Source organism: Rana temporaria, chromosome 11 (assembly GCF_905171775.1).
Source record: "Rana temporaria chromosome 11, aRanTem1.1, whole genome shotgun sequence".
In the NCBI taxonomy this organism is placed as follows: Eukaryota; Metazoa; Chordata; class Amphibia; order Anura; family Ranidae; genus Rana; species Rana temporaria.
This window is the reverse complement of record NC_053499.1, coordinates 42,865,080-42,892,024: the sequence shown is the minus strand read 5'-3', so window position 1 is coordinate 42,892,024 and position 26,945 is coordinate 42,865,080. Positions and strand designations below refer to the sequence as shown.

Below are 26,945 nucleotides of genomic sequence, written 5' to 3'. Positions count from 1 at the left end.
ACATGCCCCATTTGAATTAGGCGGGCTTGCGCCGGACGGATTTACGCTATGCCGCCGCAAGTTTACAGGCAAGTGCTTTGTGAATCAAGCACTTGCCCGTAAAACTTGCGGCGGTGTAACGTAAATGCGTTACGTTAGACCGCCGCAAATGTACCTGAATCTGGCCCAAATTCATTGAGAATTGCTACTCCATCCATCGAACCAGATATTGACGCGTTAGAAGTGTCAAATATCGCACTAGTTGTATGTTGCCCACTTACTTCGATAATAAAAAATATTACAAAAAAATGAAGTTTTGTTGCTCAGAAGTACATTATTAATATCAGTGATCGCTAACTTGATCTGCCTGACTTTTTCTGCTTATCAGCTATCCTTAGGCCTAGTACACACGAGAGGATTTATCCGCGGATACGGTCCAGCGGACCGTTTCCGCGGATAAATCCTCTCGAGGATTTCAGCGGATTTGGATCCGATGGAGTGTACTCACCATAGGATCGAAATCCGCGCCGAAATCCCCTCGCGATGACGTGTCGCGCCGTCGCCGCGATGATGACGCGGCGACGAGCGCGACGCTGTCATATAAGGAATTCCACGCATGCGTCGAATCATTACGACGCATGCGGGTTATCCCTTCGGACGGATTGATCCGTTGAGTCTGTACAGACCAGCGGATCAATCCGTTGGGATCGATTCCAGCGGATAGATTTGTAGACATGTCTACAAATTTTTATCTGCTGGAATTGGGAAATTCCCGCGGATAAATATCCGCAGGAATGTACACACCATAGAATCTATCCGCTGAAACCGATCCGCTGAGATTTTTCAGCGGATGGATTCTATGGTGTGTACGGGGCCTCAGTGTTAAGCCCTGTACACATGGCTGGGATTCTCGTCAGGAAAAAAAACTTTATTTTTCCTGGCGAGATTCCTGGCAAGATATTCTTGCCGGCCGAGTATGCACATGTACGATTCAAAAGAACCGCCATTCTTTTGAATGGCACGAATGCGGTGACATCATCAACTACGACGAGCATGCGCTCGTCACATTCGATGCCGTCGCCGCCATTTTGCTTCATCCTACCTATGCCTTGGAAGCTACCGCGCATGCGTCAGAGTCATCTCCAGCATGCGCAGGTTTCCATGTAGAGGTAAGTATACACACGCTCAGGCCTCGTACACACAACCGAGGAACTCGTCGTAAATAAAACATCGTTTTCCTCGACGAGTTCCTTGTTAGGCTTGTCGAGAAACTTGACAAGCTTTCTTTGCGTACACACTGTCAAGGCCAAATCTCGTCGTTCTCAAACGCGGTGACGTACAACACGTACGACGGCAGGGGAAGTTCGATTCCACTGGCACAACCCTTGGGGCTGCTTTTGCTAATCTCATGTTACTGCGTGTTAAGTAAAAGTTTGGTAAGAGACGATTTGCACTTTTCAGTCTGTTACAGCGTGACAAATGTGCTATCTCCATCACAAACGCTACTTTTACCGAAGGTGCGCTCCCGTCTCATACTTTATTCTGAGCATGCGCGGGTTTCTAAGCATACACACGAACGTGTTTCTCGTCGAAAACCAGCCCGACGAGGAAATTGAGACTCCCGTCGAGGAAAAAGAGAACTTGTTTACAACGAGAAAATAGAGAGCAGGTTCTCTATTTTTCTCGTCTAGATTCTGGGCAGTTTTCTCGACGAGAAACCTCAAAGCCTCGTACACACGCTCGGTTTACTCGGCGAGAAAGCTCTGCCAGCAGTTTTCTTGCTGTTTCTGGCTGAGAAAACGTGCGTGTGTACGAGGCTTTAGTGTATTTTATGTGTGGTCCAAAACAATCCCTCTACTCCCTATGTAGACCAGGAAGGTAAAAAGGCTGCGCAATCTTCGATTACAACATATTTCCTAATATTTTTTCCAACTCTAGTTAATTTCGTTTTTCTTTTTTTTTTACCGTTGGTAGCATGTAGGAGAGAAATGAAACTTTCCCATTACACTCCTCCTTTCCCTCCCACCAGCTAACATTACCACATCCCCTCCAGTAATTCACAAACACATTTCTCAACAGAGCTCTGCAGCAAGTCTTCTATTCTCTTCTCTGCTACCCAGGAGCAATGGAAACTACCAATTACAGCGGTGAACTACACTCTCCACCTACATACAACAGCCGTGGCTATGAGCCGGTAAAAGGTGGGATAGAGTTCCAGAATATCCCAAGCCCGCAGGTCCAATCCACTGTGGTGACAATAACGCCAGAGGTTCCCGCTGTCCGAGATCACATCATTTGGTCTTTCTTCAATGCCATGTATATTAACTTCTGCTGCCTCGGATTCATCGCCCTCATATTTTCTGTCAAGGTAAGAGGGAGCGTTTAGGCTTCATGCCAAGAATGTAAAAGTTGTTGTTTTCCTCATATCTTGCTGAAACAGATTTGACTTGCCATTGAGCTCCTTTGAGACTTAGCAAATCATCATTCCGAATAAAGTGGGTGATGATTCCTAATTAATAGTTGTTTTCAGCGGACAAATAATCTTTGACGTAAACTATGTTCCATTGTACTTAACCACTCGAAGACATTTTCTGGCATTTTTGTATACATGTGAAAATCAGTTTTTTTTTTTTTTGCTAGAAATTTACTTAGATCCCTCAAACATTATGGTCCGGATTCAGAAAGGACTTATGACGGCGCATCTCCAGCTATGCCGTCGTAAGTCCGAATGTGTGCCGTAGTATCTCGGCGCCTGATTCAAAGAATCAGATACGCCGGAATTTGGCCAAGATCCGACCGACGTAAGTCTCTTACGCCGTCGTATCTTGGGTGCATATTTACGCTGGCCACTAGGGTCGCTTCCATAGATTTACGCATAGAATATGCAAATGAGCTAGATACGCCGATTCACGAACGTACTTGCTCCCGCCGCCTTGATATACGTCGTTTGCGTAAGGTGTTTTGTAGGCGTAAAGTTACCCCTGCTATATGAGGCGCAGCCAATGTTAAGTATGGACGAATTTTACGTGGTTTACGTCGTTTGCGTAAATCGTACGTGAATGGGGCTGGGCGTAGGTTACGTTCACGACGAAAGCATTGAGTATTTGCGACGTGATTCTGAGCATGCGCACTGGGATACGTCCACGGACGTATGCGCCGTCCGTTCGGCCCCTCATTTGCATGGGGTCACGGCTCATTTCAATACAACACGCCCACTGCCTTGTTCATTTGAATTACGCGGGCTTACGCCGGCCCATTTACGCTACGCCGCCATAACTTAGGGCGCAAGTTCTTTCTGAATACGGTACTCGCCTCTCTAAGTTACGGCGGCGTAGCGTATTTGAAATGCGCTACGCCCGCCTAAAGATACGCGATTCTTTCTGAATCCGGGCCTATACCTTTTTTAAAGCAGAGGCTCTAGAGAATCAATTTGTGGGTTTTGCAATTTTTTATATCACACAGTATTTGTGCAGTGGTTTTTCAAACACATTTTTTTTTTTGGGGAAAAAATACACTTTTTTAAATTCTAATGCAAAAAAAAACAATACATAACCCCTTTTTTGTAAACTATAAAAGACAATGTCATGCCGAGTAAATAGATACCAAACATGTCATGCTTTCAAATTGCGCACACCTGCTATCCATAGTAACAGTTTAACACTTTATATCTACCCCCTCGGTCTTCTGGGACCTGTGACATGTCCCAGAAAAATGCAGGGAGGGAGGGGGACAGGATAACTTCCGCCTGGATCGCCTAGGCAATTTGAGCAGAAGTGGGCGTGTGTACATGTCAAAACCAGGCCCCCTCCCCGTCTTAAGTAAATTACGTGCCAAATGTGGCAGGGGAAGGGGGACTTAAAGTGGTTGTAAAGGTTGCGTTTTTTTTAAATAACAAACTTATCATACTTACCTCCACTGTGCAGTTTGTTTTGCACAATGGAGGTTATCTATTGCGGGGAGGAACCCCCTCTGGGAAGCTTTCTCCCAAGGGGGTTACCTTGCGGGAATGCTCCTGTGTCATACATTGAGCGTCCATAGCCTAAACTGTGTGATCAGCAGTCTTTTAATCACTGCATCTACATAGGTGAGTATGCTCTGTGGACCGTTTTCATCGGACGAACCGATCGTGTGTGGCCCCCATCGTTTATTTCCCATCGGTGAAAAAAAATAGAACCTGTTTTAAAATTTTCTGATGGTTAAAAAAACGATAGAAAAAAACGATCGTCCATGGGGAAATCCATCGGTCAAAAAAACATGCATGCTCAGAATCAAGTCGACGCATGCTCGGAAGCATTGAACTTAATTTTTCTCTGCACGTCGTTGTGTTTTACGTCACCGCGTTGGACACGATCGGATTTTTAACTGATGCTGTGTAGGCAAGACTGATGAAAGTCGGCTTCATCGGCTATCTGATGAAAAAATCCATCGGTCCGTTTTCATCGGATGAACCGATCGTGTGTACAGGGCATTAGATTCTACAAAGCTACAATCAGCTTGTTTGGAGCACTTTAACAACACTTCAGCTGCAGATTGAACTTGCTCAATACACACTTTAATTATACCGCCCAACATTTTGAGATGGGAGTGAGGGACACCTATTAGTAAAAGTATGTAGGCATAGGACACGCCCCGTGCCACGCCCACTTAAAGGAGAATTATACAAAAAAACACAATTGTTTTTTTTTTTTTATCACTACTATTCCTTTATACTGGCTTTGGAAATTTACAAATGCAGGAATTTAGAAGTCAGATGAAAGGTTTAGCACTTGGAAACACTTTTTGAAAGATAAAAAGTGCATTTTATATACAATTATATAGATCAGACCAAAATGAGGGACAAATGAGGAGGAAAGAGAGACAGAGGGACATTGCTCCAAATCAGGGACAGTCCTTAGAACTCAGGGACAGTTGGGAGCTATTCTTTAATGGAAGTGACGAATGTAGCTTTAACCACTTCAAGACCAAGATTGTTTCTGACACTTGTTTTTAACAAGTCAAAATCAGTATTTTTTACTAGAAAATTGCTAGGAAACCCCAAATATTTATGTATAATTTTTTAGCAAAGACCATAGAGAATAAAATGGCAGTCATTGTGATATTTTATGTCACACGGTATTTGCTGAGCGGTTTTACAAACACAATTTTTTTGGAACAAACACAATTCTTTGAATAAAAAAATAGTAACATTAGCCCAATTTGTTTGCATATTATGAAAGATGATGTTATGAGTAAATAGACACCTTACAGTGGGGATCAAAAGTTTGGGCACCCCAGGGAAAAATTTGTATTAATGTGCATAACGAAGCCAAGTAAAGATGGAAAATTTTCCAAAAGGCATCAAATTACAGATTAGACATTCTTATAATATGTCAAAAAAAGTTTGATTTAATTTCCATCATTTAGGCCTCGTACACACGGACGGACTGCCTGCTGAAATCGGTTCACCGGACCGTTTTCAGCGGACATGTCCGCCCGGAGATTTCTGTCTGATGGTTGTACACACCATCAGACAGAAATCCGCGCGTACACGATCCACGGTGACGTGGCCGCGCCGTCGCCGCGACGATTACGCGGCGACGTGCGCGGCCCTGGAAGGTAAATCACTTCGATGCATGCGAGGGATGGCGGCCGATCGGACATGTCCGGTGAGTCTGTACAGACGACCGGACATGTCCGACGGACAGGTTTCCAGCGGACAGGTTTCTTAGCATGCTAAGAAATTTTTGTCCGCTGGAAAACGGTCGGTTGGACAAATGTCCGCCGTAAAACGGTCCGATAGGCCATACACACGACCGAACTTGTCTGCTGAAACTGGTCCGTGGACAAGTATCAGCGGACAGATCCGGTCGTGTGTATGGGGCCTAATGGGCCGTACAGACAACCGAACATGTCTGCTGAAACTGGTCCGCGGACCAGTTTCAGCAGACATGTTCGGTCGTGTGTAGGCCCGAGCGTGCAGAATACCAGCAAACATTTGCCCGCCGGGCCTTTTCACAGCGGGCAAATATTTCTGGACTTGTTTTAAAACAGTCCGCTGGAATCCTGCCCGCTCGGACATGTTCGGTCGTCTGTATAGACCTACCGTACATGTCCGAGCGCCCGCCATCCCTCGCATGCGTCGAATGACTTCGACGCATGCGTGGAAGCATTTAACTGGCAGGCCCGCCCACGTCGCCACGTCATCGTCGCGGCAACGGCGTGGACACGCCCCGCGTATTGTTTACGCACGGATTTCTGTACGATGGTTAGTACAGCCATCGTACAGAAATCCCCGGGCAGACATGTATGGTGAAAACGGTCCGGCGGACCGGTTTCATCGTACATGTTTGCCCGTGTGTACGCGGCCTTACACTTTCAAAATTACAGAAAACAAAAAAATGGCATCTGCAAAAGTTTGGGCAACCTGCAGAGTTAATATCTTGTACTACCCCCTTTGGCAAGTATCACAGCTTGTAAACGCTTTTTGTAGTCAGCCAAGAGTCTTTCAATTCTTGTTTGAGGTATCTTTGCCCATTCTTCCTTACAAAAGTCTTCCAGTTCTTTGAGATTTCTGGGGTGTCTGTCACGCACTGCTCTTTTAAGGTCTATCCATAGATTTTCAATTATGTTGAGGTCAGGAGATTGTGAAGGCCATGGCAAAACCTTCAGTTTACACCTCTTGATGTAATCCCCCGTGGATTTTGAGGTGTGTTTAGGATCATTATCCATTTGTAGAAGCCATCCTCTCTTTAACTTCAGCTTTTTCACAGATGGCATCAAGTTACCATCCAAAATTTGCTGAAATTTTATTGAATCCATTTTTCCTTCTACTCGTGAAATGTTCACTGTGCCAGTGGCTGCAATACAACCCCAAAGCATGATTGATCCACCCCCATGCTTAACAGTTGGACAGAGGTTATTTCATTAAATTCTGTGCCCTTTCTTCTCCAAGCGTACCTTTGCTCATTCTGGCCAAAAAGTTCTATTTTAACCTCATCAGTCCACAGAAATTGTTTCCAAAATGCATCAGGCTTGTCTATATGTTCATTTGCAAAGTTCAAACGCTGATTTTTGTGGTGAGGATGTAGAAGAGGTTTTCTTCTGATGACTCTTCTATGAAGACCATGGGCCAGATCCACAAAAACCTGGCGTAACTTAAAAAATCCCATTTAAGTTACACTGCCTTAAAGTTTCTACCTAAGTGCCCGATCCACAAAGCACTTATCTAGAAATTTCAGGCTGTGTAACTAAAATTCCGCCGGCGCAAGGCGTTCCTATTCAAATGGGGCGAGTCCCATTTAAATGAGGCGCGCTCCCGCGCCGGCCGTACTGCGCATGCGCAAAGTTACGTTACGCCGAGTTTTGAGGATCGCGACGGCTTAAAAAAGTTGCGTCGGGAAAAAAAAAAAAAAAATGACAGCGGCATGCATTCCTGAGGGAGAACTCCATGCCAATTTTCAAAGAAAAAAACGGCATGGGTTCACCCCCCAGGAGCATACCAGGCCCTTAGGTCTGGTATGGGTTGTAAGGGGACCCCCCTACGCCGAAAAATCGACGTAGGGGGTCCCCCTACAATCCATACCAGACCCGTATCCAAAGCACGCTACCCGGCCGGTCAGGAAGGGAGTGGGGACGAGCGAGCGCCCCCCCCCCTCCTGAGCCGTGCCAGGCCGCATGCCCTCAACATGGGGGGGTTGGGTGCTCTGGGGCAGGGGGGCGCACTGTGGGCCCCCCCACCTCAGAGCACCCTGTCCCCATGTTGATGAGGACAGGACCTCTTCCCGACAACCCTTGCCATTGGTTGTCGGGGTCTGCGGGCGGGGGCTTATCGGAATCTGGGAGTCCCCTCAAATAAGGGGGCCCCCAGATACCGGCCCCCCACCCTAAGTGAATGGATATGGGGTACATCGTACCCCTATCCATTCATCTGTAGGCAAAAAGTTAAAGTTAGTAAACACACAACACAAGGCTTTTTAAAATAATTTATTATTCTGCTCCGGATGCCCCCCCTGTCTTCTTTATTAGCTCTATTAGCAGGGGGGGCTTCTTCTTCCGCTCTCCGGGGGTCTTCTCCGCTCTCCGGGGGGGGTTTCTTCTTCCGCTCTCCGGGGGGGGGCTTATCCGGACTCCGGGGGTCTTCTTCCATCTTCTCCCCTCTTCCGCTGTTGACTCGGCGAACCCCGGTTCTTCTGCAGATGTCCGGTGCCTTCTTCTTCAGCGCTGGCTGCCTGCTATCTTTGTGTGTTAGCTCAATTTCTAACAGGCAGCCGGCGCGGTCTTCTGTGACGTCAGGGTCTTCTCTTCCTTTCTTCCGATGTTGCCTCGTCGCCTGTTGTCGCTGTAATGATGGAAGCGCGCCTTGCATCCCATTTATATAGGCATCACCGTCCCATCATGCTCCGGTAGGTACCCACGTGGTGGGTGCACGTGGGTAGGCACCCACCACGTGGGTACCTGCCGGAGCATGATGGGACGGTGATGCCTATATAAATGGGATGCAAGGCGCGCTTCCATCATTACAGCGACAACAGGCGACGAGGCAACATCGGAAGAAAGGAAGAGAAGACCCTGACGTCACAGAATACCGCGCCGGCTGCCTGTTAGAAATTGAGCTAACACACAAAGATAGCAGGCAGCCAGCGCTGAAGAAGAAGGCACCGGACATCTGCAGAAGAACCGGGGTTCGCCGAGTCAACAGCGGAAGAGGGGAGAAGATGGAAGAAGACCCCCGGAGTCCGGATAAGCCCCCCCCCAGAGAGCGGAAGAAGAAACCCCCCCCGGAGAGCGGAGAAGACCCCCGGAGAGCGGAAGAAGAAGCCCCCCCTGCTAATAGAGCTAATAAAGAAGACAGGGGGGGCATCCGGAGCAGAATAATAAATTATTATTACCCCATATCCATTCACTTAGGGTGGGGGGCCGGTATCTGGGGGCCCCCTTATTTGAGGGGACTCCCAGATTCCGATAAGCCCCCGCCCGCAGACCCCGACAACCAATGGCAAGGGTTGTCGGGAAGAGGTCCTGTCCTCATCAACATGGGGACAGGGTGCTCTGAGGTGGGGGGGGCCCGCAGTGCGCCCCCCTGCCCCAGAGCACCCAACCCCCCCATGTTGAGGGCATGCGGCCTGGCACGGCTCAGGAGGGGGGGGGGCGCTCGCTCGTCCCCACTCCCTTCCTGACCGGCCGGGTAGCGTGCTTTGGATACGGGTCTGGTATGGATTGTAGGGGGACCCCCTACGTCGATTTTTCGGCGTAGGGGGGTCCCCTTACAACCCATACCAGACCTAAGGGCCTGGTATGCTCCTGGGAGGGAACCCATGCCGGTTTTGTTTTTACAAATTGCCGTGGAGTTCTCCCTCGGGAATGCATACCAAATGCCGTCGCTGGAATGGGCTTTTACATGGTGTGACTAGTTTACACTTTGTAACATCAGCCCTAGTTTTACACTTGCAAAATAACACTTACGGCGAAAAAACGAAGCTGGAAAGCTTTGTGGATCGCCTTAAGTGCTAATTTGCATACTAGAAACGGAATTTCGACTCGAAATGCCCCCAGCGGCGGATGCGGTACTGCATCCGAAGATTCGGCAGTGTAATTCAATTACACATGCCTGATCTTCTGCCTAACTTTGGAAAAAGCCTTTTGAGGATCGTTTCCAAAGTTAGACACAGACTGAACAGCAGTTAAGTCTGCGTATCTCTTTTGAGGATCTGGCCCCATATTTGTACAAGTATCTCTTTATAGTGAAATAGTGTACCACAACTCCAGTGTCTGCCAGATCTTTCTGGAGGGATCGTGCAGTCAAACGTGGGTTTTAAATTGCTTTTCTCACAATCCTGCGAGCTGTTCTGTCTGATATTTTTCTTGGTCTTCCAGATCTTGCTTTAACTTCCACTGTTCCTGATGACTGCCATTTCTTAATTACATTCCGAACAGAGGATATTGACATCTGAAAACGCTTTGCTATCTTCTTATAGCCTTCTCCAGCTTTGTGAGCGTCAACTATTTTCATTTTCAGTTTTCTAGACAACTGCTTAGAAGAAGCCATGGTGCTGATTGTTGGGGCAAGGTCAGATGAGTCTGGGCATTTAAAACCTTTGAGATTGACATCACCTGGTCTTCCCAGACGATGATTGAGAACAATCCATGACACTGGGAGGTCTCAGCTTTGCAAAGGGGGCAGTGCATGCTATACATTCTGCAGGGTGCCCAAACTTTTGCAGACACCATTTTTTTGTTTTTTGTAATTCTGAAAGTGTAAATGATGGAAATAAAATCTAACTTTTTTTGACATATTATAAGAATGTCTAATCTGTAATTTGATGCCTTTTGGAGATTTTTCCATCTTTCCTTGGCGTCGTTATGCACATTAATACAAATTTTTCCCTGGGGTGCCCAAACTTTCGATCCCCACTGTATGTCACCGCGTTCTTGACAGTCAGAATTTCCGACAACATTTATGTGACGTGTGTATGCAACACAAGTTTGAGGCAACATTCCGTCAGAAAAAATCCACGGTTTTCTTGTTGGAATTTTCGATCGTGCGTATGCGGCATTTGTTCAAGAAATATTTTCCATCCTGCTCTTTTGAATTTTCTCACCACAACAGTCAAAAATGAACACGCTGATAACCATTAGAGAACTGAACAATAGCTTTTAAAATGAAAACAATCTAACTAATTTCTGATAATGTAAGTGTCTGTTTTTGTTTGTGCAGACGCCCTGCTCTTGCCCCCTCCTCCTGCTGCTACATAGACAGACAGCAGGAGCCTGCACAGCTACTTGTTAGAAAATAATAGGATTTATGGCAAGATTTGTCATCTGTGTACCCATTAGGTAATTAAACATAAGTGCCATTCGGCGCAGAGTCACTAATGCACAAAAATGTGAAAAAGCCAGGGCATGATTGTCATATGTGTAGAGTGTTAAGATGGACCAGCCAAATTTCAATCAGTGCTTGTCCTCCCCAGCTCGCTGGCTGAATACAACCTAACCGTATATGGCTAGATTAGGAGGTCTCTCCACTGTGTGTGAGCTCCTAATATTAGCCTCTCTGCCCTGCCACCAAATAAATAAGAGCCCTAAGCAAAAATAAACCATAGCTGGGGAATATTAGAGAGCGTTATCTGAATGACGGCTCTGAGCCTTCAAGAGGCTGCTGTTGCATCCAAGATGGTGGCACCCAGCAGCAGTGTAGGGCCTGTGGAATATCATAATATCATCAATAATCACAGGGGGGTAGATTCAGGTAGGGCTGCGCACTCTTACGGAGGTGCAGCGTACCGTTTTTACGCTACGCCTCCGTAAATTACTTGCGCTACGCTTCATTCACGAAGCAGTAGCTCCATAATTTGCGTGTGTGCTCCGTAAAACTGGCCGGCGTAAGCGCGCGTAATTTAAATGATCCCGTAAGGGGCGTGGATCATTTAAATTAGGCGCGTTCCCACGCCGAACGTAGTGCGCATGCTCCGCGGTAAATGACGTCGCAAGGACGTCATTTGCTTCAATGTGAACGTAAATGGCGTCCAGCGCCATTCACGATTCACTTACGCAAACGACGTAATTTTCAAAAATCGTGACGCAGGAACGACGGGTATACTTAGCATTGGCTGCTACTGCTAATAGCATGAGCAGCCTTACGCAGAAACCGACGAACGCAAACGACATAAAATGTGAACGCCGGGCGCGTACGGTTGTGAATCGGCATGAGTATGCAATTTGCATACTCTACGCTGACCACTACGGGAACGCCACCTAGCGGCCAGCGTAAGAATGCAGCCTACGATACGACAGCATAAGAGCCTTATGCCGGTCATATCTTAGGCTACAGTCGGCGTATCGAGCTTTCTGAATACAGAAAAGTCGATACGCCGGCGCAAATTAGCAATTACGCTGCGTATCTATGGATACGCAGGCGTAATTGCTACCTGAATCTACCCCAGGGAGACTAAATGCACAAAGTAAGTTAGTCTGACATTGAATCCTATAGAAGAGTGTTGCTGATATTAGTACGGTAACAGTGTCTCTTTAATCCTTAGGCTGACCCCAATTTAAGCCTTAGCCCCTTTTCACACACTTCCAGCGGCTACAGACCCCCCCTTTAGCCACGCCCCCCCCCCCCACCACCACCACCGTGTATTTCAGACTACATTGTAAGAAGATAGGCATGGCAGCTCCATGAGCACCCATCTGCTGATCCTCCTTCCGATGAATGAACCAGGAAGCAGCATGTATTATGTCACTTCCTGTTTTAGGGCTGTCATTCCCTGACAGCATAGGCCCGGTAAGCAGCTAATGGTGCTTGATCTGTATATAACATGTTATATATGGCCGTGCACACCACAGTGAGAGCAAGTATTCAAATGCCATTATTTGCATCTACCAAAAAAACTTCTAATTGTGGACTTTATGGTAGCAGAGAGAGAGACGGTCACACAAAACTTCTAAAAATATCTTTATTACAGAGTTCCTATAAAATAGTTAAAACCATAGAAAAATATTTGTATATGTGGTGTAAGCCATAGAAGTGACTATAACAGATTATTTTTGCTGCATGATCCCAGAGGTTGACGCGTTTCACAACAACCAGCTTCCTCAGGACCTTCTAGCTTAGTAGCAAAGAGAAATGGCCTACTCAAAAGAAAAATATGAACAAGCAACATGTCATATAATACACAGATTGCTAAGCATACTATGTCACACTTACGCATTTCATTAAGACGAAAGCTTTTTAGATGGTGACAGGATATCCAGTGTGTAATCAATTACGGTAGCTAAATTTGTAGTCAATGAGAATTTGTGAGTATGTGGGCCTATAACAAATATATCTGTAGATAAAGGTAATAAAGGATAGGCAACCAAGTAGGCACTGTGGCCCAGATCCACGTCCAGCGGCGGCGTAACGTATCCGATTTACGTTACCACGCCGCAACTTAGACGGGCAAGTGCTGTATTCTCAAAGCACTTGCTCCGTAAGTTGCGGCGGCGTAGTGTAAATCGGCTGGCGTAAGCCCGCCTAATTCAAATTTGTATCAGGGGGGCGTGTTTTATGTAAAACTACTGTGACCCGACGTGATTGACGTTTTTGCGGAACGGCGCATGCGCCGTCCGTGGAATTTTCCAGTGTGCATTGCTCCAAAGTACGCGGCAAGGACGTCATTGGTTTCCAGCCCCACTCACGGACGACTTGCGCAAACGACGTAACTTTTTCAAATTTCGACGCGGGAACGACGGCCATACTTAACATTGGCTGCGCCTCATATAGCAGGGGCAACTTTACGCCGGGAAAAGCCTAATGTAAAAGTCGTAATTTTACTGCGTCGGCCGCGCGTACGTTCTGGAATTCGTGTATCTAGCTAATTTGCATACTCGACGCGGAATTCGACGGAAGCACCACCTAGCGGTCAAAAAAAAATGCAGTTAAGATCCGACGGCGTAAGAGACTTACGCCTGTCGGATCTAATGGATATCTATGCGTAAATGATTCTAAGAATCAGGCGCATAGATACGACGGGTCGGATTCGGACTTACGACGGCGTACATGGCGCTACGCCGTCGTAAGTCCTCTGAGAATCCGAGCTTAAATGTCACTTTTAGATGTTTTGTGTGACTGTCTCTCTCTGGTACCAGTAAAGTCCGCAATGAGATGGGGTTTTTGGTTAGATGGTAATATAGACGGATGAGGAACCCCTTAAACAAGCTGACCCTTTGCAGTTAACTTTAAACTGATGATCTATAAGAGTTTTTAAAGCATCACCTATGACCAATATAATGTGCTAAAGTTTGTTTCTGTTTCACAGGCGCTCGCTTGACATGTTGGGTATCTACTTACTCAGCGCAACCGCATTTTTTCAACTCTTTGTCAACAAATAGTTCATATATTGCATTTTTGTGCACTGAATTTACCGTTAGTGTATTTTTTACTTAAAAAATATCATGTGACATAAAAAATTGCAACCACCTCCATTTTTATCCGGGGTTCCTGCTTTCAGAAAATATATGTTTGTGGGTTTTAGCTAATCTTTATAGGTCTAAAATATGCATTCTAAGAGCAAAAAAGTGCTCTGGCAGGGAAATGGTTAAACAAGCTTTTAGAAGGCTTTGGCCACAGACAAGCAGTAATTGAACAATGGTAAACAATCCAAAGCCTTAAAAGGTTAGTTGACATTAATTTTGTGAAGATAACAGAGAGATAAATTGCCCATTAGCTTCTTAGAACATTTTTTTCCTGAAATATTGTTCCCAGCGCTTCCCGCCTACCAAGGTCATTTTGGTGCAATCATACGCTATGGCATATTTTGCATTAGTTAAATAGTATGAGCAAAACTTCATAGCCTGGAGGGAAAGGAAGCACAGTTCCAGTAGGGTAAATATTGTCAGTGGAGTTCCCCAAAATCTAAGATCCAAATACCGTATTTGCCGGCGTATAAGGCGACTGGGCGTATAAGACGACCCCCTAATTTTCCAGCTAAAAGGTTGGTTTTGGGATATACTCACCTTATAAGACGACCCCCCTTCCGACTAGTCTGTCTAGAAGCTGAGGGGTAGCTGGAACAACCGCTGACAGGAACAACCGCTGACAGGAACAACCGCTGACAGGAACAGGCTTTATTCAGCTTTTTTCAAATCTCACTGTGCCCATTGCATGCCTCACCTCACTGTGCCATTGCATGTCTTACCTCACTGTGCCATTGCATGCCTCACCTCACTGTGCCCATTGCATGCCTCACCTCACTGTGCCCATTGCATGCCTCACCTCACTGTGCCCATTGCATGCCTCACCTCACTGTGCCCATTGCATGCCTCACCTCACTGTGCCATTGCATGCCTCACCTCACTGTGCCATTGCATGCCTCACCTCACTGTGCCCATTGCATGCCTCACCTCACTGTGCCCATTGCATGCCTCACCTCACTGTGCCCATTGCATGCCTCACTTTGCCGATCTCCATACCTTATCCCTTACATGCATAGTCAGACTGCGGGCACCCATTTTTCAAAAGTCGCTGTCCTCCTCGTCCTGTTCTGTTATAGGTGAGCCAGAGTTCCGCCTATCACGGACGTCCTCTACTGCCCAGTGCGTTGGGACCCAAATTTGAGCTCTCAAAATTAGATCAGTACAAACCCAGATATAAGTGCCAGAATGGCGTCCTCAGTGGGCAGTACTGTTTATTTAACACCCCATTCACACCTCCGCGACAAAACGCCCGACGCCGGACGCTCGTGCCGCTGGAGGGGAGAATTCCCATTGCTGTCTATGAGATGGTTCACATCTCATAGACGCCTGCCGCCTGAAAAAAAGTCCCGGACCCTTTTTTTCAGGCGTCATTGGCGTTCGGCCATACAAAGCAATGGGAAGACTTTGTTAAAAAAAAAAAGTTACACACTCGCGGCAAAATACGCCACGTACGCGGCGTATCTTGTCGCGGAGGTGTGAATGCAGCATAAAGGATAAGTTCACAGTTTACTTTTCATAACATGTTACATCCATATTCAGGGAGTAAAATATGTTATGAATGCATTGGCCCATCGCCCCTACTGTGACAGCAGACCGGGGATCTTCTCACCGTGTCTGCTGCCAAAATTCTAAAAAGAGGCGGCCATGTGGGACTCCACCCACCCAGCCGCATCACTATTTAACCACTTCAGCCCCGGAAGGATTTACCCCCTTCCTGACCAGAGCATTTTTTGTGATTCTGTACTGCGTCGCTTTAGCTGACAGTTGCGCAGTTGTGCAATGCTATACCCAAACACAATTGATGTCCTTTTTTCCTCACAAAAATGGGTGGTATTTGATCACCTCTGTGGTTTTTATTTTTTGCACTATAAAAGAGCGGCCATTTTGAAAAAAAGCAATATTTTTTACTTTTTGAAATAATAAATTTCACTCAAAAATATATAAAAAAAACAAATTTCCTCCACAGTTTAGGCCAATATGTATTCTTCTACATATTTTTGGTAAAATAAATCACAATAAGTGTATATTGATTGGTTTGCGCAAAAGTTATAGCGTCTGGCATTTTTATTATTATTATTATTATTTTTTTTTACTAGTAATGGCGGCGATCTGCGATTTTTATGTGACACTTTTGACAAAATATTTGGACTATTGTCGTTTATACAGCGTTCAGAGCTACAAATTAGTCACCGATTACTGTATAAATGACACCGGCAGGAAAGGGGTTAAACACTACGGACAATCTCTACTGCCTGCACCATTCTAGGTGTATAGTTACTGTGGAGTGCGGGGTGTAGCAAGATGGTGTCGATGAAACGTCACTTCCGTTACCAATTCTGACGGGTCGCCTACACTGATGGAACAGAGGCTTTCCACCAGCTCTCATTGTGGCTGCATTCAGTCCTGCATGCATATTGGCTCACCCAAAATGGCCACCCCCGGTTTTGAAGACACTCCACAGCCGAGCATTGTTCATGGTCCTTTCCAAAGTTGGTCACTTCAGCTCAACAATGCAAACAATTCATTTAACCCTCTTTGTGTCACAAGTAGGAAGCAAAAAATTTGGAACCACTAGCAAACCTGGCCACAATTCTATATCCCTCTTCTGCTTTGTTCTTTCCTTTCACTTTTCAAGGGTAATACAGATATAAAAAAATCATACCAAAGCTATCCAAAGCCTTTTTTGGGGATAACACTAGCTGTATTTTGCTAAATCTCTAAGGCCCCATACACACGATAGAATCTATCCGCTGAAACCCATTCGCTGGGATTTTTCAGCGGATGGATTCTATGGTGTGTACACTCCAGCGGATCTGTTTCCGCGGATATTTATCCCCTGGGATGGATTTCCAGCAGATAAATATTTGATGACATGCTATCAAATCTATCCGCTGGAATCCATCCCAACGGATGGATCCGCTGGTCTGTATAGACTCACCGGATCCATCCGTCCGAAGGGATCCCCCGCATGCATCGTAATGATTCGACGCATGCGTGGAATTCCTTATATGGCAGCGTCGCGCACGTCGCCGCGTCATAATCGCGGCGACGGCGCGACACGTCATCGCCAGAGGATTTCGGCGCGGATTTCAATGCGATGGTGAGTACACTCCATCGCATGGAAATCCGCACAAATCCTCGAGAGGATTTATCCGCGGGAAACGGTCGCTGGGCCGTATTCGCGGATAAATCCTCTGGTGTGTATGGGGCCTAAGATAGTATATAAATCCAGATCAGCATATGTTATCGCTTTCATAATTGAAACCACACTGGATATCTCACCTAATAATGTTAACAGCATTCTGTGTCATTAGAAAAAGGTCAAGACTTATTTTGAGTCTTCCCATAATTAATATGTGGACCTTTTATTGATATTGTATTTTTATACTAAGTTTGTAGAGTATATACAGTATATTTATCTACATTACTTACTTAGCATTTGTCAAATACAGTAAAACCTTGGTTTGAGAGTAACTTGGTTTGAGAGCGTTTTGCAAGACAAGCAAAATGTTTTAATACATTTTGCCTTGATATACAAGCGATGTCTTGATATAAGAGTAGCGTCATGTCACAACTGAGTATAAAACAAAGAGAGGAGCCTCTAGCAATATGGTTACATTTAATGAAGGTACACCATTTACTGTGTTTCCCCGAAAATAAGACCTACCCCGAAAATAAGACCTAACGTTATTTTCCAGGGCGGCTGCAATATAAGCCCTACCCCGAAAATAAGCCCTAGTTTAAAATGTTTGTAAAATCCTTTAACCCACTCTATTACAGTATTATATATATAATGTACAATGTGTGTGTTTCTGTAATATAAATGCGGGGAAGAGAGCTCTGGCGGGTCACAGAAGCGCAGAGCGGCGCTATAACAAAAGGTATTTGTCACAATTATATTACAAAAACACACACATTGTACATTATTATCTAATACTGTAAAAGAGAGGATTATAGGATTTTACAAGCATTTTATCTCAGTTCACACTGGGGATTCTTGTCAGGCAGGGAGATGGAGGGGGGAGACAAAGACAGCACATTACATGGCAAGACCTACCCCGAAAATAAGCCCTACTGTATCTTTTGTTGCCAAAATTAATATAAGACCCGGGCTTATTTTCGGAGAAACACGGTAGCAACTTATTGCTACACTTAGAGGTGCCTCTCTTCTCTTTTATACCCTGTAAAAAAAATGTTTTGATATACAAGTGCTTTGGATTACAAGCATGTTTCTGGAACGAATTATGCTCGCAAACCAAGGTTTTACTGTACAACATATTGAACAAGAAAATTAAAAGTTTTATTTTCTTTTTTTGTCTTGTAGGCCCGGGACAGGAAGCTGCTGAGAGACAAGCACGGTGCAATCAGCTATAGTTCCACGGCCCGTTCTTTAAACATTGCCGCCACTGCGCTCTCTATTGTGTTTACTATTATCATATTGGTCATCTTTATTGTGCAGATGAAATACCTGATTGAGGTATTCCAAGCGGCCCAGAAAAATGCAGAGAATAAACAAAAAAATAATTTTGACTTTGGATATGGATACGGAAACGGAAAGTAATAGCAGCTTGGGGCATGTAATTCCTGAGTGTCTTTTTGCTTCTTATTCCTTTCAATTTTAACTACTCTTTTTTACATTTCTGAATGTTGGAATAAACATTACACTGGCTGCAAGCCTCCTAATTTGTAAAAGGGCATAAAAGTAGTCTGGCCATCACTTTATCAAAGAAAAGGTGACAAATGTAACAACAATGAATAGGTTATTCTTTATCCTTAGCTCAGTAGGGTCTATTCATACAAGGTGGTCTGAGCATGCAACTGAACATGCTTCAGAGAAGCTGTGAGGTTCTTCATCTATTTCTGTGACTGACCTCTAGGAATAATTCATGGGCATTAGGGATAAATTTAGGGATGGGTTTTGGTGGTTATATATACAGTGCACAATGCTATCTCTATCACTGTCATAGCGTCTTTAAACCTGGTTTAAAAAGGGTTGTGAAGGTTTTTTTTTTTCTAAATAGGTTCCTTTAAGCTAGTGCATTGTTGATTCACTTACCTTTTCCTTTGATTCCCCTTCTAAATGTTTTTTTTCTTTGTTTCCTTTGTCTGAATTTCTCACTTCCTGTTCCTCCTCAGTAAGCTGTTGTGGCTGACTAACCCCCAGCCAGATGATGGGGGCAAGCTTACTGAGGAGAAACAGGAAGTGAAAAAATTCAGACAAAGAAAAAAAAAATGTTAGAAGGGAAATCGAAGGAAAGGGTAAGTGAACCAACAATGCACTAGCTTAAAGGAACCCTTTAACTCTGGTGAACGGTCACAGCAGTGTCCTCCATCTAGAGACACAATTCACCATCTCATGTGATTCGACCCCATTCATGTGAACATTCACTTACTTACAATTGAGAGATTGACAATAGACATTTGTGAAGTTAAAGTGGAGGTTCACCCAAAAACAATTATATAACATTACATCCAGCATACTTCTGACATGTACAGTATGCTGGTATTTTTTATTTTTTTTGCCGTACATACCGTTTTATTGTTATTTTCCCCCCGGCTTCCGGGTTCTGATTCCCGCAGGACTGGGCGTTCCTATCCACAGGTTAGATGATTGACGTCTAGTGAAAAACTTCCCCTGGCGCATAAGGCGCGTCACCAGTTTTCCGTAAATAGCCGCCTGTGAGTCAGCTCTATATGGCGCCTGCGCAGTCAGCTCTACACGGTATAGCGCCGTATAGAGCCGACTCGCAGGTCGGCTAGTTACGGAAAACGTATGTGCCAGGGGAAGTTTTTCACCAGACATCAATCATCTAACCTGTGAATAGGAACGCCCAGTCCCGTGGGAATCAGAACCCGGAAGCCGGTGGGAAAATAACCTACGGCGGAAAAAAATAAAATACCAGCATACTGTACATGTCGGAAGTATGCTGGATGTAATGTTATATAATTGTTTTAGGGTGAACCTCCGCTTTAATGCCTATTTAAGACATCCTGAAAGCATTTAACGCGGGCCATGCACAAATACATTTGCCAGTTACAGTTACTCAGCCCATTCAATTCAATCTTTCCACACTATTCTACTTGTTTAAAAGAAAGCCTGTGAACCACCACAAGATGTCCACTGAATGCTTCTTTTGTGCCTCTCTTGGATTTGTTTCACATTGTAAAATGAGGCATCTAATTGCCATTCCACTGTGTAACAAGACTGCCTCAGTGGCCTTTACTCTAAATGGACAGCAAAATGGTGGTTGGTGATGCTAAGTCAAAAAGCCAGGGCAAATTGGATAATCGCTAAAGTACAGTTTAATTGGGAGGTTCAAAGAAGAGGTGTTTCTGTCTAATAAATATAATAGTAGCTATCTTGTAATGTCTGTTATTAGGCAGGACTTTTTAAACGTTTGAATTGGAATACCGGTTCACCTTAAAGTAAACCTATACACTGGTTTTGGATAGAATGCGTAAAGGTTACAATCCCTATCAATGGGAAAAAAAGTTTTGGATGGTGGAACAAAGTGATGTCCCAGAGGAGCAATAGGGAGGGTCAACCACGGTATATACTATGAAAAGTTTGCTTTATTAGTGTTACAAAGTATAAAAATGAAGTCCACTTGGGGAGTCACAATACACAATTGTGGACAGCGTCCCCCCAATGTACCCAACAGTTAATTTTTACTCTTTGTAACACGAATAAAGCTAATTTTTGATAGTATACACTGTGGTTGACCCTCCCTATTGCTCTTCTGTGACATCACTTTGTTCCACCATCCAAAACTTTTTTCACATTGACGGTTCTGAGTTTTTGGAGGGCATCCCGTCTAATTGACGAATTGGTAATCTATGGTTTGATATATTCAACCGAAGGAGAGTGGATTTGATGTTTTTTAATTATTCAAAACAATCCCTATCAGGTTGTACTGCTATCCAGGGCTCTATTAGAGAGATTTCCCCTTACTTTCTATTTTGGGGTCAAGTTTTCCAGACAAAAAGTGTTGCAAAATCTGCACCAGGGCAACGGACAACAATAAAAAGCTGACAGAGGTCTTAGCATTTCCTTACTTACAGTGTAAGTTTACGTTTACAGAAAAATCTGTAAGGTGAACTTACACAGGACCCCCACCTCGCACCCCCAGTCCCGCTGAGCTGCATGTCAGTGATCGCCCCATTCTGAGCCTGTGTATAGCTGCCTCACGGCTCCATCGCTTAGAAATCCTCTCAGCTTTCTCTCTTCTTCCCCGCTGAAAGGACAGGCTATGTGGGTTCTGATAGGTCGGCGCTGTCCATGTGATGGCACCGACTAATCAGAATGCTCCTAAACATCCCTCCTGACGGGGTACATTTAGGAGATTAAGCTCTGGGGATTTCTAAGCCGGCTATACCAGGGCTCAGAACAGTCAATTGCCGCCATGCAGGTCAGCGGGACAGGGGGCGAGGTGGGGGTCCTGTGTAAGTTCACCTTACAGATTTTTTTTTGTAAAGGTGAGCTTACTCTTTAACTTGAAAACATGCATTTTATTTTCTGTTTTTATTGCTGTTGGGGAGATTTACCCTCACTTCCTGTTCTGGGAACAACTTCTTTACCAGATAGGAAATGAAGGAATCTCTCCAACAGAGCCATAAACTGTAGTAAAGCCTGACAGAAGTTGTAATGCTTCCCTACTCTATTAAAACTAAAAAAATAGCTATAGCTACACTTTAAAGTAGAACTTTCCCCATAACAACTGCACTAAGGTAAAGGAAGCTATTTAGGGGAAAAAAAATTGTACCTTTACAACCCCTTTAATTATATGTCTTGGCTCAGAGGAAGGCTGCAGTAACTGAATGTACTCTGGCTCATAGTGTTGCCACTGCTTAGGGAGAAAGGAGAGAAAATCAGGGAGATAAGACAAGACACTATCATTGTGAATCTTACTCTTTTGTGTCTCCCTGGCAGCAGAGTTTGAGTTTTGTCCTGTCACCTCTCATGCTTTTATTATCTCTTTCCCAAATCTGTCCTTCCTTAGCACAGTTTGCATCATTCCTGTTGCTTCCTCCCCTACTCAGCAGCAGTAAATCTTTAGGCTGTCAGGAGATCGGCCTCTAATGACTCACTGATTATTGGCACAGTGCTCTGAATAGAGAGCAACAGAGGCTGTGTAAAGCAGGGTGAGACCATGCATTTGTGCATTTTAAATATTATAGTCACTTATTTTTAATGTTTTACATAGTTATACCTGCAAAAGGGGCCAGTATGAAGTGATCTCGCAGGACTTAATTTTCTGACTAAAGTTCCACTTTAATAATGTTTTAAAAAGTAACAATTGGTATGATTGTTCTGTTGGGGTTGAAATTGATAAATGCCCACTCCTACGAAATGTTATAATCAGGCTTGTTGGGAAAAGGTTTTGATGTACAGTACATTGTTTTATCTTTCTTCTTAATCAAAGTAAAATGGCTGTTAGTTATCACCTTTACCATATATAAATGTATCACATGTTTTTCTATTTACTTAATTACAAAACTGTTTAATCGACTTGTACCTTCTTAAAGCTATTTTATTTCACAGATGCCTTATACTTTTATTCAGATTTTGTAGCTTTTCTAACAAAGTTTAATTTTTGATACAAATGCTATTGTATTTTATGCACAATGTCAACTCTTGTAATGCTGCTTATTCAGTAAGATGACTGGTGTGCATAGTAAGTCATGAAAACCAATCAGAAACCAGTTTGTTCTGTTTGCTTGGAATACCACTGCCATTTATTTTTTGTTGTTGTTTTTTGTGTGTGTGTGTGTTTTTTCTTTATATTGCATTGTAACAGTTATGTACAATTTGTTTTCTCTGACAACACTTTATTTGTTAAAACTGTTTCCTTTATGATTGCGATTTTGTAATATATTTGTGACAATGGCATGCTTAAAAAATAAAAAATTTAAGTATATCCCAAAATATCAACATGAGTTGGCAAGTACTGTTATGTGATGTATCAAGCCAAAGAGAAATAGGGAAAAAAAACTGCAACATGAAAAATATTTAGAAGATATGAATTAGGTATAAAAGGTTAAACCAGGAAAAAAGGATACTAATGGTGCTCATGTGCAAATGTGTTTAGGGCAGTGGTGGTCAACTTTATTGATATAGGGGGCCTCCTTCAACATCACCAAAGGGCCACACATAAAAATTAGTGACTATTCAGTGCCCGCGATAGTGGATACACAATAGGACATAGTCAGTGATTAATGGCATGATACAGGGGATGGTTAGACAAAACTGTTGACATGATACAAGAGATGGTCAGAGACTGTAGACATTATAAAAAATGGTCAGCGATTGCAGACAGGATACAAGAGATGGTCAGAGACTGCAGACATGATACAAAAGATGGTCAGAGATTGCAGACAGGATACAAGAGATGGTCAGAGACTGCTGACATAATACAAAAAATGGTCAGAGATTGCAGACAGGATACAAGAGATGGTCAGAGACTGCAGACATGATAGAAGATATGGTCAGAGACTGTAGACATGATACAAGAGATGGTCAGATACTACAGACATGATAGAAGAGATGGTCAGAGACTGCAGACATGATACAAAAGATAGTCAGAGATTGCAGACATGATAGAAGAGATGGTCAGAGACGGCAGACATGATAGAAGAGATGGCCAGAGACTGCAGACATGATACAAAAGATGGTCAGAGATTGCAGACAGGATACAAGAGATGGTCAGAGACTGCAGACATGATACAAGAGATGGTCAATGACTGTAGACATGATACAAGAGATGGTCAGAGACTGTAGACATGATACAAGAGATGGTCAGAGACTGTAGACATGATGCAAAAGATGATCAGAGACTGTAGACATGATACAAGAAATGGTCTGAGACTGCAGACATGATACAATAGATGGTCAGAAAATGCTGCAGGAGACTGTCAGAGATTGTAGACATGGTATAGAAGATTGTTAAGGATCTGTGGACACGATACAAGAGATGATCAGAGACTGCGGGCATAATATATGAGACTTCTAGAAATCACTGCTTTAACAGGGCAATATGGAAACACAGAATAGTGCCTGCATGGGCCCTGAAAGCTGCACAAATAGTGACAGGTTGGGCATCAGTAGTCTAAGGGATCGTTCACATTTTCGACTATACTGTCGACCATCTGAAAAGCGATCTGCAGTAGACCACTTTCAGTGGGTGTTTGACAGGCAGTGAGACAACAATATATCAAGTCCCTAGCCCCTTCTCTAACCCTTAAAATTCCAAACCACCACCAGCATTACATTCAGATGCAGGTAGTTTGCGGTCTGAATATGGAGAAAGACAATCAGCGCAATACAAATAACCCATTTTAAAGCTGCTGAACACCAAGGGTCAATGGTTCAAATCCCTAAAGAATAAATATAAAAAGACAGTGCAGCGCTAGATACAAGTCCATATATCACAGGTAAGCCAATATGTGGTGTCTTCAGTGATGATATAGAAAACATGCAGGTGACTTTGTGGGAAAAACCTCCACTAATGAGAGAAATGGCTGCTGACCTCACAGAATGGACCCTTTAATTACAGAGGGTCTAATGCACTTCCTCACACAGGGTGTATCGGTAATCGGCCACAGACAGTGCAAACAAATCCTGAAACGTCCCTTCTTGGGTTAGCAATGCCACTTTCAATGTGACAGATGGACGTAACCTCAACTCCAGAATCACATGAATCATGCGAATAAAGAAAACATATATAGTGCTCTCCGCAGGTATAAAACTTTAATTGTATTAAAAGCAGAATAAAACTTACAAAAATGGCCCTATATCCAAGTGCCTGGTGTTACAGCATGTGTGTAAAAAATTAGCGATGGCATCACGTGACTTCCATCTCTCTGTACGCGTTACGTCCCAATGGGCTGGACTTTGAAAGGGTCACATTCCTCAGTGGTACCCCCTGCCATTTAATGTTTGCAAAGCAAAATATCATGGCCACTGCATGGGCACAGCCCTGAGCTGTTGCATTGCTTTGCTTAGGTGGGCAGTTGGGGGTCAGGAAAATAGCTTTTACCATATCTTGGCTGCCCATATGAATAAGCCCTAAGTATGAATCATTTAAGGTGTAACTACAAACATACCATAACTTAAAAAAATATAAAATATTCAGCATAAAAGGAAGAAGTATTAGGGCCAGATTCACATAGAAATACGTTACGCTGCGGCGGCGTAACATATCCCATTTACGTTACACCACCGCAAGTTTACAGCGTAAGTGCCTGATTCACAAAGCACTTACCTGTAAACTTGCGGCGGCGTAGCGTAAATCCGCCCGGCGCAACCCCGCCTCATTCAAATGGGGCGGGGACCATTTAAATTAGGCGCATTCCCGCGCCGAACGTACTGCGCATGCTCCGTCCCTAAAATTTCCCGACGTGCATTGCGCTAAATGACGTCGCAAGGACGTCATTGATTTCGACGTTAACGTAAATGGCGTCCAGCGCAATTCACGGACGACTTACGCAAACGGTGTGAAATTTAAAAATTCGACGCGGGAACGACGGCCATACTTAATATTGGTTAGACCACCTAGAGGGCATGCTTAGTTTTACGCGACGTATCTCTACAGAAACAACGTAAATTTAGAGCGACGGGCAAAGCGGACGTTCGTGAATCGGCGTAACTAGTCATTTGCGTATTCTACGCCGACCGCAATGGTATCGCCACCTAGCGGCCGGCCTAGAATTGCAGCCAAGTCACTTACACCTGTCGGATCTTAGGGCTATCTATGCGTAACTGATTCTATGAATCAGCCGCATAGATACGACAATCGTATCTCTTTTGTGAATCTGGCCCTTAGTATTTACTTATTAATATATGTATGTCAACTTTTTAACTAAAAAATAAAACTAAATAAGAAACATATTTTAGTTGTATGAATGAGTCAATCTATTAAATGTAAGTTTTCAAAGTATAAATCACAGAAAAAAAAATCTCAGGAGAAAGAAAAGCAATGATTATAGCAGCATTACACCAAAAACCAAAAATGTAATATACTGCAGTTCATCAATCTGTAGATGTAGTGGCTGCATTTGTTTTCTTTTTTTAGGCTGGTTTACCTCTGCTTTTACCTGGCTGGCCAGTAACACACCATCTGTATTAGAGTGGGGGGGTGTGTTAGATGTACTAGCAAATTAAATACGCTAACAGACTCCAGCTAACACCTTTTTGAAGACTGATGCCGCGTACACACGATTTTTTTTTCGGGTTGTAAAAAAATTACGTTTTTCAGGCTCTAGAAAAAACAACGTTTTTTTCAACTTGATCATTAAAACGACCTTGCCTACACACGATCGTAAAAAAAAAAATGCTCTAGCAATGCGCGGTGACGTACAACGGCACTATAAAGGGGAAGTTCCATTCCGATGACGCCACCCTTTGGGCTGCTTTTGCTGATTTTGTGTTAGTAAAAGACGATTCGCGCTTTTCTGTCTGTTACAGCGTGATGAATGTGCTTACTCCATTACGAATGGTAGTTTTACCAGAACGAGCGCTCCCGTCTCATAACTTGCTTCTGAGCATGTGCAAATTTTTCACGTCGCTAAAGCCCACACACGGCCATGTTCTAAAAAAAAATTGCCTGTTTTTCAGAACCCGAAAAATTCTCTGAAGCCCACAACACGATCGTTTTTAATGACATTAAAAAAAAACTTAATTTTTTACAACCTGAAAAATTATCGTGTGTACGCGGCATTACTGTTACATCTGCAGGACAGCTTGTTTTGTTGAAAAACAACAGACTTACTGGCTAAATCACCAGGTGAAATCAGCAAGTACATGCAAAGAGGCTGTGGGAATTCAGCAGCACTGGAATACAAAAAGATTAATGCGAATGTATTACAAAAAATAAATGACAATTATTTATACTACATGTTGCTTTAGCAAACTAAGCCCGGGTTCACATTGCATTCACTTGGCATGCGTTTTGACATACAAAAATAACAATTGCGCAAATCAGTTAATGAGTGATAAAGTACACTAATAATGATTAAAGTGCAAAGTGCAAAAAAAA

General features: G+C 43.9%; 1 protein-coding gene across 1 annotated transcript; it reads left to right on the top strand.

Moving 5' to 3' along the window:
- Positions 1 to 2,022: 2,022 nt before the first annotated feature.
- LOC120917273 (interferon-induced transmembrane protein 1-like) lies at positions 2,023 to 18,652 on the top strand. The gene is made up of 2 exons (XM_040328442.1): positions 2,023 to 2,347; positions 18,236 to 18,652. The coding sequence occupies exons 1-2, from the start codon at positions 2,105 to 2,107 to the stop codon at positions 18,470 to 18,472; spliced, it is 480 nt and encodes a 159-aa protein (XP_040184376.1). The 5' UTR covers positions 2,023 to 2,104; the 3' UTR covers positions 18,473 to 18,652.
- The last annotated feature ends 8,293 nt before the right edge of the window (positions 18,653 to 26,945 follow it).